The following is a 20,617-nucleotide window of genomic DNA, read 5'->3' on the forward strand; positions in this document are numbered from 1 at the left end:
GGTTCATGGCTGTATGTGCTTATCCTAATATTATTTTTTTATATTTACAGGAATACTCAAAACATTGTATTTGTTGATTTATCCATTATTTGGGATTATGTCTGAAGTAATTTTTTTGTTTATTTTTTAATTACTACATTCTTGGTATTAATCTATGTATACTAATTCATTAAAATTATGCAGTTCTACACAGCAACAGCTACAGATAAATAGCCTCAGAGAGAACCACTTCACCGGCAATCAAGTACAAATGGATATCAAGTTGCTTGCAGCTAGAACACACAGCACAAGTTGACCACAACATTATCTGTATTCCACATTTGTTCATAGGAAAATCAAGCATTATGGGCAATGGCAATATCATTAGACAGGAAGAAAAAGAAAACTGCACGGATCCTGTGTGATATTCTACAGTAAATGGGCAAGCTCGATACCATACCACCAACATGTCCATGAAATAATTCATGAATGGTATTATTATTATAATTATTTATTGAATTAGAGTCTACCTGAAGTCTTTACCTCTGCTGTCCGTGTTGATTATGACATGCTGTTTGGTTGAAATTTGTTTGTTTGCATTCCTTACTTCTTAAGAGTGAAAACATTTTTCTGTAACAAAAGCATGGTGACAGGACAAGCACAACCGGAGACATTTTCAAATAAGTCTAAAATGAAAAACTAGTCAAAGTCCTCTGGTAGCTGCTCTGTTATACAATCATGAACATTTTGAGAGAGAGAGAAAAAAAAACTTACCTTCCTTCTATATTAATCTTAATTAAATATGTAGAAAATGTGTCTTTGGCCCATACCTTCATATGATTGTTCAACTGTTCACATTCACAATAAGTAGCTTAAAAAGAGGTCTATGCTATGATTGTGCTACACTTGTCTACAGTACCATTCAACTGTGCAGTCTCTGAGTCCTGGGGGTAAGGATAGCAATCAGGCTATTGCTCCTTTCCCTTCTTTGTCTTTCCCTTAATTCCTACCCATCCTCTTACTGGAAAGTGTGTTCACCACGGACAATGTGAGAGGAGAACTCATAGCGGTCTTTGCTGCGGTGACCACAGATGTTGCACTCCAATGGATCTCTGTATCCGTGGCAACCCATGTGGATGGTGTACATGACATGGTCCAGGAAGAGCACCCGACATTGCTCGCACTGGAAGGCCCGCAACTCCTGGCCCTCCAGTCCAAACACCCGCACCCCTTCCCGGCTCACAGGCCTCTCTGTGGCTACTCGTATTATCCCAGTCCCCATTCCTGCCCCACTTCTGGGTGATGCTTCTGTCAACCGCTCACCTGAATAGACAACCGCTGGACTGGCTCGAGACCTGAGGCCGGGAGTTTGGTTGCTCCCGTGGTAGCGCTGCCGCTCATGAGGGCTGCTGCGAGCTGAGTCAACAGAGTCAACTCCACTGTGGTTGGGAGATTCTTCTTTCCCTGGATGACGCAGCTTGCCTTGCCTGGTGAAAGCAGTGGGGCCATTTGTGGTGGGATGGCTGGGGAAGTCATGGGGCCGAGGTGGCTGTGGAGGCAGCGTGTCACCGTTTCCTGGACGATCTGTGCGTTGGCCCAATGGCAGGACTTGGTGGAAGAGGGGGTTGACCATGGGAACCACTTCAGCCATAGAGAGAGGGGGACCTGGATGGTGGAGCATGGGCCGAAGAGTGTCAGATCCCAGGTATGTGATGGCATTGCTGATGGCCTGGTCCATCATGTGGGCCGACATCAGCTCAGCCTGCTTCTCATACTTAAGGCCCATTTCATAGCCTAGTTCAGGGTAGCTGTAGCGTACCAACTTTTCACCTGCATGAAATAGAGTGGCACTATGACTGTTTGGAATTAATTGATTTAACAAGATTATATCAGTTTATAAATGTTAGACACAGCACATTATAAATATAAATGCAATAACTTAATTGTAGGGCAACAGAAGATAAAAAATAAATATGAGCCCGGCTTGACTTCACAACATTTCCTTTCTAATCAGGCAAACTTATTTTGAGGGTTGTTTTCATATTCTGTACTTGGTATTCTGTGTGTACGAGTCTATTATGGTGGAAATCCCCATCCATCTACTAATGCACTGTTTAACCCCTCCAGAACAGGGATGCGGTAAGCTGTTTTCTCTCGATAAGAACAATGGCAAAGTTACAGGTGTACCTAACCACAGAATAAAAAACATTTCCTTGCCTCTCAGTCAACCGCTTGCTCAAGCTTGCTCAATCTTTTTTTCTAATAGTGCGGCAAATAATTCAAATTCAGAAAAGGAATCTGTGCTCATAAGTAGGGGAAGGCTATGTTGGGTTGATATATAATATTGTATGATGCAAGATCGAAAAGGAATGGAAAAAGTAACTAAGACTATATCGCAAAATAATTATTAGGTATAACATATTAAACTTCAATATGTATAACATAATTCTAATAGCAATCAAGTGAAATCAGTCGCAAAGTGTATTACATATGGACACATGGAAAGCAAAAGAAAGAGTTGAAATGTAATAACATTAAGTAATACGGTGCATCAGGCTGGTCTTCATGGACACTCCACCCTGACTAAAGCCAAGAAAGCTGTTGACTGCCTGGCTATGTTTGAAATACCCACCCACAAATTTCTGAGGGGTGGTGCTCTTCCTCTTGCCCACGTTGCTGTGCAGCCTTTCAATAACGGGCGGCCGATCAAAGGTAGCCATAGTATTGGGCTCTGCCATGGGCCTCTGCTCTGTCGGTACCTCACCTTGAAAAGGTTGAGATGGGAAAGGGGTTAGAAAGTCTATATTTGGGTGTTGAACTAGAGGGAGTCCTAAACAATGAACGTTAATATTGCTAATTTGAACAGATAATTCTTGGAATGTAAAAAAAAAAAAAAAAAATCGGAATTTTGCTTTTAGGACAATTATTTTGAATCACAGGCTGACATTTAACCATCAATTCAGTTTACCCTTATCCAATAAACCCTCAATTGTTACTTAATTGTGTTTAGAGAATGGGTGATTGAAATTATGAACTATTTAAGTGGATAAGTAATTATACATACATTACTATAGTTTTACAAATATATAATCTGATAAATAAAAATCTACATTGAGTAAATAATTAATACATAGCGAGAAAACTGGTACAGTACAGTCAATTTAGTCAATTTTTATCAATTTAGTAATGGTCCTTTTTTTTTTTACTCCTCTAAATAGATTATCTCCATACTGGACCAATTGCAATAGTTTTAACAAATGAATAATTCATAAGTATACTTATGCACAGTGCACATGTTAATACAGATTTTCTACCATGATATCCACCTTTTCTTTTTTCCTTTTACTGTATTGCTGTTTCCATTACACATTAGGCCACCTTCATTTGAATGGTTTCAGTTTGAGTAAAACAATTTACCTGTGTAAGGGCCAGTGTTGGGGTTCGGGTCCAAGCTGATACCCTGTAGGTAATTATGGCAGCGCTCTTTATGTTCCTCCAGAGAAGTGCGTTGTTTGTAGCTTCGCCCACAGTAGTTACACTTGTGTGGTTTGCCAACTAGAAGTGAAGACAATTGAGGGAAAGCACATTAAATTCATTCACTGCTAAAGACAGAGAGAGTGGGTAGCGTCCAATGAAACTATGCAACCTGCCGCAGGGTTCAGGTGGTGCGTAGTAGTAAATACTGTGTCAGTAGTACAAACAAACCAAATGAGATCATGGATGTTCCACTACTAGTGATGCCAGAAAGAAAGACAGTCGGACAGAAAGTGGTGGGCGACAAAGACTGTTGCACAGTGAAGTCTGGTTTGAAAAAAGCTTTGGTCTCTAGTGCTAACTCCCACTGCTTAGTGATGAGTGAATAGCGGAGTTGATCATGCATCCCATGGTGGTGGTAGGAAACTAACTCCAATGTTAAACTCCTATGGAGGTGGAGTGGAGTGTGATTCATTGTGCCACTTCTAATTCATTCAATTCAATTCCTTCCTACCTCGACAAGTGGAAAGATGAAGACATATTCTATCTATCTCGGTCAAGCCATCAGCCCATCCATACTTTTCAAGTAATGAATGGATCACTGCCTCAATTGTTAAGTGAAATAATAAATGCATAGATACATAAATAATAAATGCATTTACAGTAGTTATGAGTTGACAGCAAAGCTTAGATATAGGCCAATAGTTGTTTGTTGTAATGGAACTAGCTGGTTCCACGCTGAGGGTAAAAGTTTAATTAAAAATGTGTCAAACTTTATTTTCAAAATACTGTACTAAAGTGAAAATCCTACGCAGGCAGACACTGCTGAGGATACAAACCAATGTGACCCAGACACCATCATCAGCAGTGTGATGTAGTAAGACATTCACTGAGATAAAGGTGACAGCTATCACTAGAAGAAGATCCAGTGCTCTTGTGTGAGAACAGAGAAATTAAACATGTTTCAGTGTGAGGCGTGGAGGCTGTAACACACATTTAGAGGTAGGTTATAGTTCACACGTGAACAAAAGTACTCTTTCTCCCACATAAAGAGACGTTGAGTTTTTTGTTAACGCTTAATATGTTCTACAAAAATAAATGAATATTTCTTTAGTTGTAAATGTTAATTCTTTCTCCCTGAACTGCTTCTTGCTGATTTGAATGAGGGAAATAAAACCTACTTTTTACTGAATGACATGGCCAGTCATGGTCAATCGTGCATCGGCAGACACTTTTCTTGTGGATTCATAATAGGTGTTTTGCTGTATCTGACTATGACATTGTAAGGGTAGAACTTGAAACCACATGTAGGGTTCATTGTCATTTTGTTCTGAGTATGAACAGATACAAAAAAAGGTGGCTATTGACGTAGAGTTTCAATATTATTAAAGTGTGGGTAGCTAAATCTGCAAGGTCATTGCAGTAATATTCATTCTGGGTAGTGAAAGAGTAAGTTCATCATGGAAATAATTTTCTTTGCTGCTTTTCAGCCGTGAAACTAAAACAGTAGAGTAGACAGTATTCAATCAAGTATCACTCCCATGTTCTCAAAGGCTCACATCAACACACTCTCACACACGCACACACACAACATAAACGTTCATATTTATATAACCACCCACACACAACCTTGCGCAGATGTTGTATGGACCTAGAGAACCCACCTTTCAGACGCTGTTCTTATTCATGCAAATAGCCCACACTGTGCACTCAGACTCACTTGACTGACTGCATTTGGCTAATAAACGGGAACTTGCTCAAATGTAAATCTCCTGTCTTATAAAATGAGTAATCCCATGCCTCTCAAGGGTTTACATTTCCTTTCACCAACCAACTGTGCCTCAATGGATAATGTAATTTTCCAACATTTAACCTGACCTTAGGGACAGCAGCCACATCCAACACACTTTTGTTCCACCGCTCTTTCTCTCTTCTCCCTCTTGTCTTACATTTTTCCTCACCTGACCTCTCTTTTAATGCTGTATTTCCCTCTTTTGGCTACACCTGTTTGTCCTGGCAGGGCACCAGGACAATGTTCCCAGGAGTACTACCCAGAGTAGAGAGTCCAGGTACACAAGAGATTCGCCATGACAGCACAACTTGGCAACATCAAATTCCTTACATTCCCCACTGAATGACTAGAGGAAGGCTAACTTACCACTCATGATTTTACAGGAAGAAGGGGTTGGGGGATGTGCCAAACTAATTCAGCTATACAATAAAGTAAGTGAACGTAGGAAAATGATCACGGTTGATGGTGGAAAACAGTTGTGGAGTGATTGATATTAAGAAAACAATAAAAAAAGCATCTGAGTAACAACTGTAACAGATATTACAGACATGCAAAAATACAAACACAATTCACCTCTAATCTAAAAAGAGAACTGTAAATGAATAACCCCCCTGGGGGCATCATAGGCAGAAATGACGGTATTGTCTGACCTTGATTTCAAAGGTGCAAAAGAGGGGAGAGCACATCCTCTCTGATAGGAAAGTGGGTTACAGTTGAGAGAGACAGCCAACGCGCCCCATGTGTTCTCAACAGACAGATAGTTTCCTCCTTAGCGAGTCAAGCAACTAAGTAACAGCCTGTCCTTGATACCTAACCACAAAGCACTCACAGGGATGTCTATAACATGCATATAAATGAAAAACACCAATGCATCTATCCAGCAACAATACGAGACAGAAAGTCACAAACCAGGTAGTTCTAACATTAGACAAAAAATATATCTCTGGAGAACATTTAAGAGGTACTTACAAAGCATGTAGTTTTTGAATAATGCAAAAAAGTGCACTCATCATAAGGACATTATGTTGAATCAGGCATGAGAATAATATTTGTGTTCAAGTTTTTTACATTATGTCAGAGGCAGACTGGGTTGATTAAGTATATTTAACGCAAGCATAATATCAAGCACAATACATTTTATGTTTTAAAAATAAATGTGTGTCTTAAACGCATTATGCGTTAATTTTTTTGGTCTGAAATGAAGTCTTCTGCGTAACAGAAGTGGATGAGTAAAAAGTGCAGAGAAGAGAGTGAGGAGGAGTCTTACCAGCATGAGTACGCAAATGCCCGCTGAGGGCATCGCGTCGCCGGCAGGCGTAGCTGCAGAAGGGACATTTGAAGGGTTTTTCGCCTGTGTGCAGCTTGATGTGTCGCAGCAGGTTTCCCTTCTGGGTGAATGAGACGCCACACTGATTGCACTGGAACGGCCTGTCACCTGATAGAGGCAGGCACAGGAAGTCAACAATCATTGTGGGATATGTTTTTAGAAAGTCTCAACAACCCTGAATGCTATTTTTTGTATCTAAGTGAACTCATTTACATTTCTGTTTTTGTAACTGACAGATGACTTTGTCTCCTTGTGTGCAGGAAGCACTAATAATTCTTAAGCAATGAATTAGACTAAAGCAAGCTAAAGTGATCTGCCCAGTGTTGAACTAAATAAACTAATCATTAACTTCTCTTGGACTGTTTTAAAGTCTATTAAACTGATATTACTCTGATATACCGATGGTAATGATGAACTCAATTTCATTGAAGTTGCATCTTCTCCCCAAGTTTGCTTCATGCCAAAGACATTCACATCAGATGAAGTGGGTATGCTGCGGATATCTATGTAAAGACATGTGATACCTAAAACTAAGTATATACAATTGTCACAGGAAAAAAAGGTGCCTGTACAGTTTTTAATTGTGTACATTCTCCGCAGTAAATTGAATTTATGGGTGTGTGTGCGTGTGTCCAACATCAATGTACTGAAACAATGATCATTTCAGTACACACTTCTTATTTGACCTGGAATCACAACTATTGTCTGCTGTTCGAATGGCACATCTTGTGATCTGAAGCCAGTTGGAAATATGATCCTAATGCTGTGACAACCAGAGCAGTCAGGCCGTCAGTTGGAACAGGTTGCGGGGGATTCCAAGGATATTTTTCCCTGATAATAATTCCAACTCAAAGCTATTGTCCTTCAACAAAAAACAAAAGAAAACAGAAAGCGCTCCACACCCACTGTTGAGGATGACAAATTATTTCTGACTCACTCTAAATATGGGGAAACGTACAAACCGGTCTAATTCTAATTATTCGAAAAAAATAATAAAATAAATATAGATTGTCAATGCTCAAAGATGTAGCAGAGAACGTCTTTAAAGCAATACACACTTTTAATGGCATTTGGAAATATACTGATCTGTACCGGCGGGTTGTCGACTTCCTGTTTCAGCTGTCTGGTCTGGCTCAGATAATCCATCCTGTACATTGCTTGGGCTACCAGTCATGAATTCCTCCAATGCTACTCCTTCCTCCCCTATTTGGCCTATTTCTTCAAGGGCTGGGCTTCTGCTGTTAGCCTCCTCCGCTGTTTTTTCCTCTTGTTTAATTGTCAGTTCTGTAAAACAAAAACAACAGCAATCATGAGATGCACAGCTTTCAGTGTCACATTTAGATAATGCAGGATTTTTGGGAGTGCCGTAAAAGTACTTCTACCACAAGACGCTCAACAGCAACCATAAACTATATGGCAACTACATGGCCTAGGTTTGCCCTGGGTTACATGACTTGGTCAAGTATGAACACAGTACAATAAAATGGTCTGTGTGTATTTGCAATGGATGCATTGAGTTGAAGTTAAGGTAGTCAGCCTGGAATTGAGTTCAACTGTAATAGCCTGAGATGAACTGTGCTGGTCTCAGAATGGACTTGATTAGCTGGAGGGCCTGTAATGGACTCAGGGTGACTCAAGGTGTTGCTGTGCGAAATAAATTATATATCATTAAATAGGCATGCGGAGGGGGAATCCTATTAAGTTAGCAACTCAACTTGTAGATATCATTAGGATGGAGTGACACATTGACAAGCGAGAGAGAGCGAGAGAGAGAGAGATAGAGATAGAGAGATAGAGAGAGAGAGAGAGAGAGAGAGAGAGAGAGAGAGAGAGAGAGGGGGGGGGAGAAAGAGGGAGAAAGAGAAACAGGCTGGTCTGGTTCCTGGCTGTTCCTGGGGAGAAAAGGGAGTGTCAGAGGCCCTATAGCTGAGAACACCTGACTAGCAGTGGGAGACCGGCTGGATGACAAAATTGTGTGTCTGTGAGTTTGTGAGTGTGTGTGTGTGTGAGTTTGTGAGTGTGTGTGGGTGGATGGGTGGCTGTGGAGGAAAACTATTTACCACCTGCAGTCCATACTTATCAGTCACCAACAATTAGTAATACTTGTACACAAAAAAAGATATCCAAAACGTAGCACAGCTACACCTAGTTTCATTGACCTACAGTCTTGTTAATCACCTGGATTGTACATACTGTATACACTAGTCCAGTGGTTCCCAAACTTTCTGTGGCCAAGGCACACCAAAGACCAAGCCAAAATCTCAAGGCACCCCTGTGTTCACACCTCTCTAACACATAGTATCACTGTTATCACTCTGTGAACATTTATTTAGCCTAGTCCTTGTAAAATAGCTATTCTCCTTCACACGAGCAAAGAGCCTTTGATGTGTCACACTCTAATATTTCCCATTTATATTATCTCCTCTGTCAGAGACAGAGCGGAGGAAAGGTAAGGAGAGAATTTAAAAAATCTGCGCCACGCACAGACCTTATCCAGCCCAGGCAGCACCCCGCAGAGCAGTATACCTAGGGGAAACACTGAAGTAAATAAAAATCATTTCATAGCCTTGTGTACAGTTAAATGCAATAGGCCTAATTGTTTCAAAATCCCACGGCACACCATTTGGGAACCCCTGCACTAGTCAACTGGAAAATCTGTTTGAAATATTCAACCAAATTCTCAAATTCTCAAACCTGTTTCCACTGGAAGCAAAGCCGAAACATTGCTGAGTAAGATCATTTAATTATTTTGTTCTGTGCGAACCACACAATATGGCAGTTTACACAAAACAATGCATAAGTAAGCCTTTCATCTTTTATCTAATACAGAACCCAAATAGTGCCACAGAGCAAATTCATTTGTCTTCTGAGGGAAAGAAAACAGTTCCTCTGTCTTGGAATTTGCCCCATTTCCAAACATTTCCGAACTACCATTAAATTTACCATTTTACGAAAAGCTTGCTGTGATCAAGCAAAATGCAGTTTATCATATACATAGATAGATTTACAGTTTATTGTGCTGGGCTTGTTTAGTCTTTAATCATACTGTATGTCAAATGCAACACCAACACCATTTACATGCTTCACACAGGAATGACACTCCTTTTGTTGTTTGAATTATGCTTCTTTATAAAGCCCTCTGAAACCAACTTATGATTCTGGGCCATAAAGCAAAAACTTGAGTTGAATTGATCCCATATTGTATAATTGACTTTGTTCTAACTATAGATGTGAAAACAAGATGTCAAAGAATCATCCTAGGTAATGAGCCTTACACTAAAAAACAACTCTCGGTCTTGTTAATGGGTTAGAATGGATGTGAAAGGGGCTTAGTGCGTTAAAGAAAAATATGTTTGGACATCATCCAAACAAAAGTTACTCATCCTGATGATCCTGTTTTGGGATTTGCTGTGGCAATAATCACTGTGTGAGCATATGTGGTTGTTTTACTAAAGCCTCCCATCTGACTACATCTATTAACAGTCCTCGTAGGTTTTGGAACTGCATCCACCTAACTCTCAGTGGCTAGTAAGAGACATTTAGATATTCGAGCAACATCTTCTTTTGGTAGACTTCAGAGAGAAATCTGCACAAAGCAACTGCATTCTATAAACAGATACTGTATGTTTCCAATGCCACACTTTGCACAGAAGAAACACTTATCCCCATACCCACATTGCGATCAAGCCTTTCCTTCGACAGCTGTATCCTGGCAACACAGAGCAGACCTGAACGTCCTTGCTATTCAGCTCCTTGCATCTTTACATCTGTCTATCCAGGGTGGCAGAGTGGAATGCATAGAATGGTCAGATGAGGATACACTTGAAACCGTTGCTACGACAAAAGCAGCAATGAAAAAGTCATAGAAATGTAGTTTTGGCATATTTCAACTCTTCTTTAAGATACAGTGCAGTAGAGTCTGCGAATGATCCGAGTTCCCCATAATCCATAGAAAATCAGGGGGAACAATCACAATTGATTGAGAGGTTGACTGAAAGCAACGCATCATTATGAAGAAGGCCGGTTGTCAGTCTTACCACTCAAACTGTTACCTGGCCCAAAGGGTGTAATTCTACACTTCTACCTTTTATCACCAGACAGTGCACAACACCAAGACAATTGCTGCATAACTTGTGTATAAGCTTTCGAGTTTAAGAGGCACTGAAATTTGACAGCGCTTCATACTTATTTTCAGCAGATGATTTGATGCAGTCCTTCTTTTGTAATAGAGCCTAAATAGCCAATCATGTTAGGCAACTTCTAGAATGACAACAGGTCTTATCGGTGAAGAGTATCTCATGGCCCAGCTAGCCTCCCTGCATCTCTAAACTTGTGGGAAACCAGCTTCCCTTTTTCTCACTCAGCTGCATCATCTTGCTTAGTTTCCCCTTTTCTTACTTTGCTACTTCACAGTGACATCGCAAGAGCTAATCTGAGGTATCAGGTCAATAGACTGAAAGGAACCAAGCAACACATCAAGTGTGATATCGTACAACACGTTGTAATGGGGCATTTGTGTACAAAGGTTCTTACAGTGTTCATCCTTTTCTTTTTTACCAAATTGTTTATTTGAGACAGGACTTAATTTCTAGTTTCTCTTTGTTTTTTGAGTATGGTGATGCATTTCATTAAAACATAGCAGAATACAATGATCAGAATGAACTGATCTAGTGAGTTAGAACAGTATATTTGTGTACATGCTGTGGTTGTTCTTGGCAGACTGCAGAAATGTGAATGTTGAGCACTCACCACTGGGGGAATTAGGACCTTGAGGAACTGTCTGTCCATTCGGTGTTAACGTATCCGCCAACATCCTCGAGTTTTCCTCACCAGGAGAGCATTGGCCGTTACCTGGGAGACAAGCAGAAACATAGCAAATCTTTATTGTGCTGTACAATACAGTGGTTGTACAACACATACAATACTGTTGTATAATATCAAAGCTTTGGGGTTTTTGATATTAAAGTATATTTAACTATGTAAAAATTGGGGTTTTAAAAGCAAAAATGAGGATGAAGAGAACAACAAAAGGGGGTCAAGAGAGAAACAAAGAGTTTCTGAAAATCCAGCATTTTATACAGATAAATGAAATGTATTGCTAAACCAACAGTTTACATCATACACAGAAGCTTGTGTTGAGCATTTTCGACTCAGATTAAAAGTTATTTATGTATTCCTACACTCAGATCTCCTTCAAAGCCTAACCTGAATGGTCACTATAGAGGTCGCCATATAGAATGCACAAGATCCTAATGTCCAGCAATTGTGGATCAGATTGCATCCTCTCAGCAGTCTGTACAGAACCCAGGCTATGGATAGCCCTGTGTCCTGTGTCCTGTGTGGTTTGAGGGAGAGCAAACCAATCCCTTATCCCCTTACACCCCGGCCCCATCAGGGTCACTAGAACAATACAGTGGCAACAGGCAAACACCCCTGCTGACCCATGTGTCAGATCCCTTAGGAACCAAGGTCAGCCATCATTCACCACCAGCACAATTAAAGTTTTTCCTCAAGCATATTGACAACTGTGAATAACTGGAAAGTATCCATTATATTGACACCAGACTGCCTCATGCTTTTCAAAGGTATGTAGCAAAAGCCGTAGGGAGGGAAGTTTCAGTTGAAATCAAACATCTAAAACCGCTACAAGGAAGGTCTTGTTACAATTTGTCGGTGCTGAACATGCCTGCAATGATCTCTCATACATGAAATCTGTGTCAGATCTCCAATTGCTTTGACAGTTTCTCTTAGTTTGACAACCTCCTCTATGGTATTGTTCCATTGTACTGGCAGCCCCACTGAGTGGGGCATACTGGGAGACGTTGTCCATGACACAATCCCTGGGCCTGGGCTCAGGTTGCACCGGTTGGGGTTGGAGGAAATCTCAGGTGACCGACGCTGGCTCTCCCTTGGCAATGCTGTCCTGGAGACAGGAGTGGCCCAGATTTGTCATGAAGGATTTTCCATTACTGTAGCAGATGCTGACAGCTGCCTAGCAGCAGTGTGGCTGAATTGTCTTAAGCCTAAACTATTAGTATTGGGTTGCCTAGGATAAAATGCTAAAATAAGTGTCATTGTTAGAAAGAATGAAAGGACCATGGGAAATTGCTTTACAAACTATTAATAAAAAAACTACTATTAATTATATGATGATTTATGAGTAATGCTGAAGAATGATGTCAAATAAAGACTTTTGTCAAAAGAAGAATTATTCTAAGTCTGTCTGTCGCTTATGATAGTGGTCAAATACTCAACTAGTGAAGAAGATGCATTCCCATGACTGTTCAAATGGGGACCTCAAGCCTTTAATGTTTGGAAAAAAATGGCTTTTACATTATGAATTTGAACAGCATTGAGAATGCTCTAAACCGCATACATAAGCTTGCACAGACTGAAAGTGTGCGTTGGTGCCGTGCGTTTGCTGAGTCAACCCTGTATGAATAGTAAGATCAGGATATCAAACCGTCGAGACATACCGGGGGAAAGGTATTTTGAGTAATACCAAATTGGGATAATTTAATATGGTGGCAAATGGAAAGGAACTAATGTGTTCCCATGGAACTTGTAGGTGTAATAATAGCTGACTTCATCAGTGACGCCAAATTAATGCAAAGCTTCAAAGTACAGTCATCCTCTTAAGGAATCTAAGAAGAGTCAACGCAATTTCTGGTCTTACAAGTTATTCAAAGAGAGCACAATCAGTTATAAATATCTAATATGTCTACATATCTAGGTTCAGGCACTGTCCATGATGACAAAACACCTAAAGTAAACCAAGAACAAGCTCTATCTGCCTGCTTGTGATAGCAGAAATGAATAGAACACAATGGATGGCTCAATAGCACGTATGTCTAGTTGTCTGAGGAAGTGAATGAAGTTATTTTCCGGAGTGACGAGGCTATCCATTCTGGCTTGCTGGATACAGACTGTATGGGAGCTGGTTTATCCTGTCAAACCTTCCTTAAGAAAAGATTCATAACACACAGACACACACACAAAAACATACACACTACTGACCAAGGAAACATAAAATACATAGATAGACAAATATGAGCATTCATTCACACAACTTTTAAAAAGTATAGGATATTGTATTAAAAGTAGCTATGAATTTAACTTGTAATAAAACAAATATAGTTATATGTAAACACCAAGTAATACAGAAGTACTTGCTATTAATTTCCAAGCAATAGCACTGATGCGTTCCATTTGCGGTGATCTAGATCTGTGTACGTGGGGGTGACCCACAGAGGAGGGAAACCTCACACATCTGCAGATAACTGATCTTTAATTATCTGTAGAGTCTCAAAAATCTCAAAAAATAAACGAAAACAATAAAGATTTCACGGCTAACTCCAGAATAACTTTACATTCTGCATTAATATAACAGCATCCATACATACAGCGCACAACCTACTACTGTACAGCCCCTTGTATTCACAATCATACTGTCTCACTCACATTACCGTCCAAATAATACTAAAACAGTCGCCAGCACATTTTATAAGATGGTAGTAATCGATGCTAACTGCATGAGCTGCTCAAACCTAAAATTTAACATTTTGGATGCTATTTGTTTTATGTACTCTCTTGGCTGCTGTCTTAGTTCTTTTCCTGCAGGTCGTACACTATATATGTTTGGTCAAAGATGGCTTGAAAGAAAGAAACACTGGAGCGGCCATGTTGGAGTGTCACCTAATTAATGGCCCATTTAAGCCAAGCGACTGCATGTCGATTAATGTCTTTGTATTCCCTCATGGCGGGGTTGTACAGCTCTAGATCGTCAGTTACGTGTTTGGGTCCAGTATTATCTTAAAACGCCAGTGTTTCCCTCTCAGATCATTTTGCAGCACATCAGGTAAATGTGATTTGTTTCGCTGATGAACTATAACTCTACTGGGCTGAAATGATGTAAAATCTAATAAGGTTCAAGATAACAGTAGTTTGTCTGGTTTGAGGACAACTCATGCAGTTTCACCATTTCTGTCCGTAATTACTAGCTTTGTACATAAAACAGGAAGTGTTCGCACCTGTCCATACTATCAAATGACATTTGACTAGGGTAAGCATGTAGAGATCAAACTAGAGTGGGTTTTGGCTTTTCTCTATTTTAAAAGACCAACAGAGCGCATGAATGACAACTGACAACCTGAATTTGATAAAGAGAAACTGGAATATCCCATTAACCCTTTAAGCATATAAACAATGTGACCTTCAGGGTTTAAGTGAGTGAAGTGAAGTCAGATATTAAGCTAGTTTACCATGTGAACAACTGCATACGTAACTTCTGAATGTTATGACTTTGTAATTTTGAGAATGTTAGCATAATGTTAGCATACGTTAAAATATGTTAGTAATTCAGTAGTGTTTAATAAATTATATATTTTGTTCTTCCATAATGATTTACTGTGTAGTACAGAAATGTTATGTCATCATATAGTGTGTATTAATTTAACCTAAACTAAAATTTGTTATCTATAAAATGACATGAAAGAAAATAAAGTGCATGTGAGATAGTGGGATACTCTTATGTGAGAAAATGATTGCATGTTTGATACATTAAGATGGTGTGTGTGATAGAGAAAAGCAGTGTGTTGTGTCTGAAAAGGCATAACTGTGTGCGCAAGTATGATAGCTGATGAGAGAGATAACGACTGTGTCAATGACAGTGCAAGTGGTTACGAATAATAGTGTGAGAAGGTTTTTTGTATAAAAAGGAAGATTGGTTGATTAAACAGGAAGGCAGCTTACATTCTCAATACCTGATTATTGAACAGTCTTCTTGACAACAAAGCGTGAAGTACTGCTATCAACGTTGGTGCTGCAAGGAGCATTCAAATCCAGCCACTATGCATTTCAGGACAATACGTTTGTTCAGTGAGATAGCAAGGTTGCTCTGTTTTCAGAAATGATACCTTCCCTTCTTCTTTATTCTGTACAAAGCTGTAAGTAAGCTTTCAGGAATTGAAACCACAAATATTATCATTTACATACACTGTAAGGCAGCATGTCTCATACTACTATTATGAGTCACAGATACGTTACTCCTTTCTAACATATGTATTTATATTATATTATCACCGGACGGATTTGACTGACACCATGTATACCCAATCAGAGCCTCGAACCCACCCAATCATCATAAAAGTGGCCAAAGTTTCTATGTTTATTTGGAAGAGGAACTTCTTGTCCATCTGACATATATAGTGCACACACACACACACACACACACACACACACACACATTCTCCCTGACATGTTCTTTGGCTGAATACGAATGAAACAGATGATGAACAGAGATGAAAAATTACAGATGAAAAATGATCTCCACCAAGTCTTTTAAATAATATTACAATAAATATAAAAAGTCATCACTTATTGAACATACAGTATGTGAGCTTTTACAAGTCTTTTGTCACAGAGCTAAGACTTTGTAACCGAGTGATAATGTGAATAGATAGAAGTTTCAACCTTGCTGTAATGAACTAGATGGCGGTCATTCGTTTAAGTTACTGCATGTTGAGGCTATTGAACTGTCAGTCTCAACCAGAAATGAAATCGCCCAATCAATTGTAAAAGAAATTGACTCGCATAGCCGCATCTTTGCCTCTACTCATGTCATTATATATATATATATATATATATATATTATATATATATATATATATATATATATATATATATTATGCACTCGTGCCACCTCGAAAATTTCATTCATGTTTAGTTTGAACAAACTTTTACATTCTCTGTCACATTTAATTTTCTTCTAGTAGGGTATAGCAGTGTGTATGGGTGAGTATAGTGGTGAATGTGCAATATTACGATGATGTGTGACACAACATGTTCGATGTTGGACTTAAATATGCTCTCATAGTCAGCAGTGCCTTGCTAATTTATTGAGCATAGAGTAAAATGCATGGGGGTAATGAGGATGCAAACTCTTGCATTCCACAAAGATGTGTGTTTTCCGCAGTTTCATGCTAATGGAACAGACTATTGTTCCAAACGTACCATTTCAGAAGCGACCCACAGACAGACATAGAGAAGAAGAGCCTCCATTTCTTCTTCCACCACCAGCCCTACCCCGCCTGCCAAGTGTTCCTATAAGCACAAACCTCCAATGGAGACCTAAAATCCCCACTGATGTCATAAACAACATGCTACCTGTTTTTAGATCAGCATACCAAAGCAAAATAAAAGGAGGGCAGGGAAGAGATAGAGATATATACAAGAGACCTGCCCAAAGGAAACCAGCAAAGGGCAATGGAGCACCACAAAGTATCGTATCCAGTATCTGCTGCATTCAACAGGATGTTGGTAATACATCGTTTTCTCTACCTTTAAGGGGTGAACAGGAAAAAGGCTGCACTAGGGGAAAATCCCTTGGTTTATGGTGTTGTGATTGCAAAAATGTTGTTTTTTTGTATCAGCATTGTATCAAAAGTTTGAAGAGACGTGAGAAGTCAAAATACGTAAAAATCACAATAACAAAATAAGTAACAGTGGCAGTCGTAGTCATCATTTTCACCATCATCGGAGCAACATAACACAGACACTGATTCCGATATACCGCATAAACTCTGACCTTAGGTGTTCAGTATAGTTAAGCGGGTGACAGTGTACATAGGATGTAGTTTTGTAAGCGATATGAGAACTTACGAGCACGGTAGCCATCGGAAGCCTCCATTTCAAGTGCTGCAGGGAGTGCTGCAGGGAATACAAATACATATTAGAGCAACTTTAACATTATTGTAACACAAGGTTGTTTTTGCATAACACATTTATTTCTTGTCTTCATTCTTAATTTGTTGAATCAAATTTGTGTATGTTGTGTCTCAAAAGGTGTGCAGCCTGAGCTCTGTGTCATTACAATAGCATGCAACAATGATACACAACCCTCAGATTTCATACAAACATGTACACTATTAATTAGTTTAAAATCATATTAATACCAAAATCCAAGACTGTTGATCTTGGATTCCTGTGCACAGAGGTGCATTACAACAGAGACTCTGGTCTCTGCAGTTTGATTATTAGAGAAGTAGTCAGGTATATCAAGCTACCCCATGAACTATTTAAAATGTGTTGAAGCAGCATTTTAGCTTCATATTTTCTATACAGTTAAATTAAAGCTGGTATAGAACCTCCATTTTCTGCCTTTAAAATTACAGACTGTATATCATGTATGAGACCCAACTTATATTGAGTCATAAATAATTCAATTGATTATTTAAGCCATAGTCTTCTTATTCAAAACAAGCAAAAGCAAATTATTTAAATGTACCGATTCACTACAGCTTCAGAGTAGCAGCTGTATCTCTTTAAACTTAAAACAATTAGGGAAATTAAATCACTAAAATCAGATTACATTTGACTTTTTGTGCAAAACTGTTATTAGACTGACAAAGCAATTAACGCAATAAATAGCAATAACTTCATATAAAAGACATTCTACACTTAAACACGTTTAAACATGTATGGGCATGTTGATAAATACATGGTGTAAACAGGCTTCATTGAAGAAGTTGTAAATAAGTTAATTTTAAGTTGATTGTAATTTTTATGAATTGCAAATTAAAGTTTGGGTCCATCATTATCCCTCAACGTATTGTTATTGTTGTGTAGAATATTTTTCAAAGTCAACACATATAAAGTATGTGTGCTATGATTATTATAATTTAGAATAGCATCGCATTCAAGAGAATTGTAATAGATTGAATTAATATCTATTTAAATACGGAGAACAACACATTTGTAGTGTATCACAGCACGACTGCTGGCTTTCTCGAAGAACAGACCTTTTCACTAAAAGAAAAACAACTCATGAGGTGTCATTGCAGATACTTTTCTTTTGGCATAAAGGCCCAATACAGAAGACCCCACATCCTTAGTCAGCTTCATTGTATTCAACCATTTTCTAATAGCAGTTTACTTTATAACAAAGATTATGGTAATCTGACTCAGCAACACTTTCCTTAATAGTCTGAGCTCTTAATTTAGCGTGCCTCCATAGCTCCATGGAGGCAACGTTGGCCCCTTTACAGTCACAGAAAGTTGGAAAGCCATGTGTTTAGATTCTGGTTATTTCTTCATGACAAGCTTACATTAAAAGTGAAACCAAAAAGTAACATGTTGCAATATATATATATATATATATATATATATATATACATATATATATATATATATATATATATATATATATATATAAAGATGGATTCATATAATTACCTTCAAGCGTCTCCCCTGTGCAAACTCAGTTGGTAATTTCAGTCAAGGACGGAGGAAGGGGGTGGTACGTTGCCTCCACCTCCCTTTAATGAAACAAAGGAGTCAGAATTACCTCCTGTGATCTCTTATAAATGTATGAAAGAAAAACTTGTTGTCAGATCAACGTGTATCAAAAATAGTCCAATGAAAGGAACATTTGATAATTAATCTGAACATGGTTAGAAAAGCAGAGAAACATTTAGGAGGAACGCATCTAAAGAGTCCTACAGGTGACTGTTGCTGCGTAGAAGCCTCTTCTGCTCGCGTCCCGTCGAGTTTCCCAATTTGAAAGCGACACAGTCCCATCGACCTCGACCCTCACTTTATTCAAACTTGCGACATTTCTTCAGAAGTCGCCCAACTAGAAACTGAGCCGTAAACTACACAGCGCACTTTCTTTTTGTACAGTAGGATTACTGAGGGGGGAAGACTCAACAAGTTGGTTAAGGGAAAGAAAGAGAGGGATGGATCAAACTGGATCCACCGGTTCCTAAGGAATTAGCCATAGTGGCAGGGAGCAGCCAATCTATTTTCAACAACTAAGTGACTGGAAGTCAGTGGCTAGGCAGTGTTGAAAAGCTACTGGAACTATGCATCAAGGTCGGACAAACAGAGCCTCATGCATTTCATCTGCTGGTGCGGGAAAAGGGAATAATGAGATATAGTGGCAAATAAAATGCTGCATGTCCACACTGCCTTCAACAAACATTACAACCAACCATATGACAGATATTTCAGAAATTAAAATAATAAATCCCCCCATTTCTCGATTTATATCTGACACTACTTCCTAGTAATTCTAGCCTACAGCATGACTTTAGGTAGCCGAATTAATTCAAGTCAGCAGCTATGTTGAGGATGCACGGACAGGTGAAGCAGTGAGGACAGGGATCATTTTCCTGGCAGGGAAAACATTGCATCTCTGGAAATAACCATCAGTTGCAAAAACCGTGAAGCCAGTTTTGTTGTTATTGTGGCAACGCGCGGTGTTTCTTGTGTTAAGTGATTTTTTTTTTTTTTGTTGCTGGCTGTGTCGCCTGCATGGCTTGGAGCTGACTGGCAGCTGAAATTCAACAGGTTATCCGATCACCGCAGTCTACAGCAGTGCCCGTCTGGCTTTCCATTCATCAGACAGACGCTCCTTGTCTGCCTTTGCCGCAGACATGCGCCTCCAGCAGCTCTGAAGCGTCTGTCGCCTACTGATAGTCGAATTATATTGAATGGCTACATTACAGCAGCGACATAATGGTTAGTTAAGCTAATACAGGAAACCGATTCATGCGCTTATATTTCTCTCGCTCTCTTTTTTATTTACCTTAAACACGTTGGAGTTTTTATAATCCCATGAACTTGAACATTGATCCAGACTGAATGTCTCGGTTTGGAATAGACTTCATTTTAGCCCGACATGCGCCATGCAGCGTGAACTGAAAGGTAGTTTGGTTCCGCAGCAGCAGCAGCAAAAGCAACAGTTGTTAAATCCACCACTGACTTCCTCCTCCATCTCCTCCAGAACAGCGCAGAGCGGCAGAAAAACCCTCCCGAGTTGATATTCTTGAGTTAGTCTGACACAGAGAAACCGATCACAGAGTGTTTGGACCCAGTCTGCCTCTCTGCTCGGCAATCGATTAGGTTACAAGGGGCCTCTTATTTCGGAGGCTGCAGGCAGGTTATATCCCCGTGGCGACGAAAGCATAATTGCCAAACGCTTTGTATTCCTATAGGGATTACAATGTAGGCTACTAATGGCCATGCACAGTGAACACATGTCTTTG

General features: G+C 39.4%; 1 protein-coding gene across 1 annotated transcript; it reads right to left on the reverse strand.

Moving 5' to 3' along the window:
* Nucleotides 1-806: 806 nt before the first annotated feature.
* On the reverse strand, nucleotides 807-20,265 carry ikzf2 (IKAROS family zinc finger 2). Its single transcript, XM_029459284.1, has 9 exons — nucleotides 20,158-20,265; nucleotides 18,804-18,886; nucleotides 17,232-17,279; nucleotides 11,322-11,423; nucleotides 7,665-7,856; nucleotides 6,513-6,680; nucleotides 3,397-3,534; nucleotides 2,612-2,743; nucleotides 807-1,809 (listed from the first exon to the last, which is right to left on the reverse strand). Exons 3-9 carry the CDS (start codon nucleotides 17,257-17,259, stop codon nucleotides 998-1,000), a joined length of 1,572 nt encoding a protein of 523 aa, XP_029315144.1. The 5' UTR covers nucleotides 17,260-17,279; nucleotides 18,804-18,886; nucleotides 20,158-20,265; the 3' UTR covers nucleotides 807-997.
* Nucleotides 20,266-20,617: the final 352 nt, after the last annotated feature.

The sequence above is a fragment of the Cottoperca gobio genome, chromosome 21, assembly GCF_900634415.1.
Source record: "Cottoperca gobio chromosome 21, fCotGob3.1, whole genome shotgun sequence".
Classification (NCBI taxonomy): Eukaryota; Metazoa; Chordata; class Actinopteri; order Perciformes; family Bovichtidae; genus Cottoperca; species Cottoperca gobio.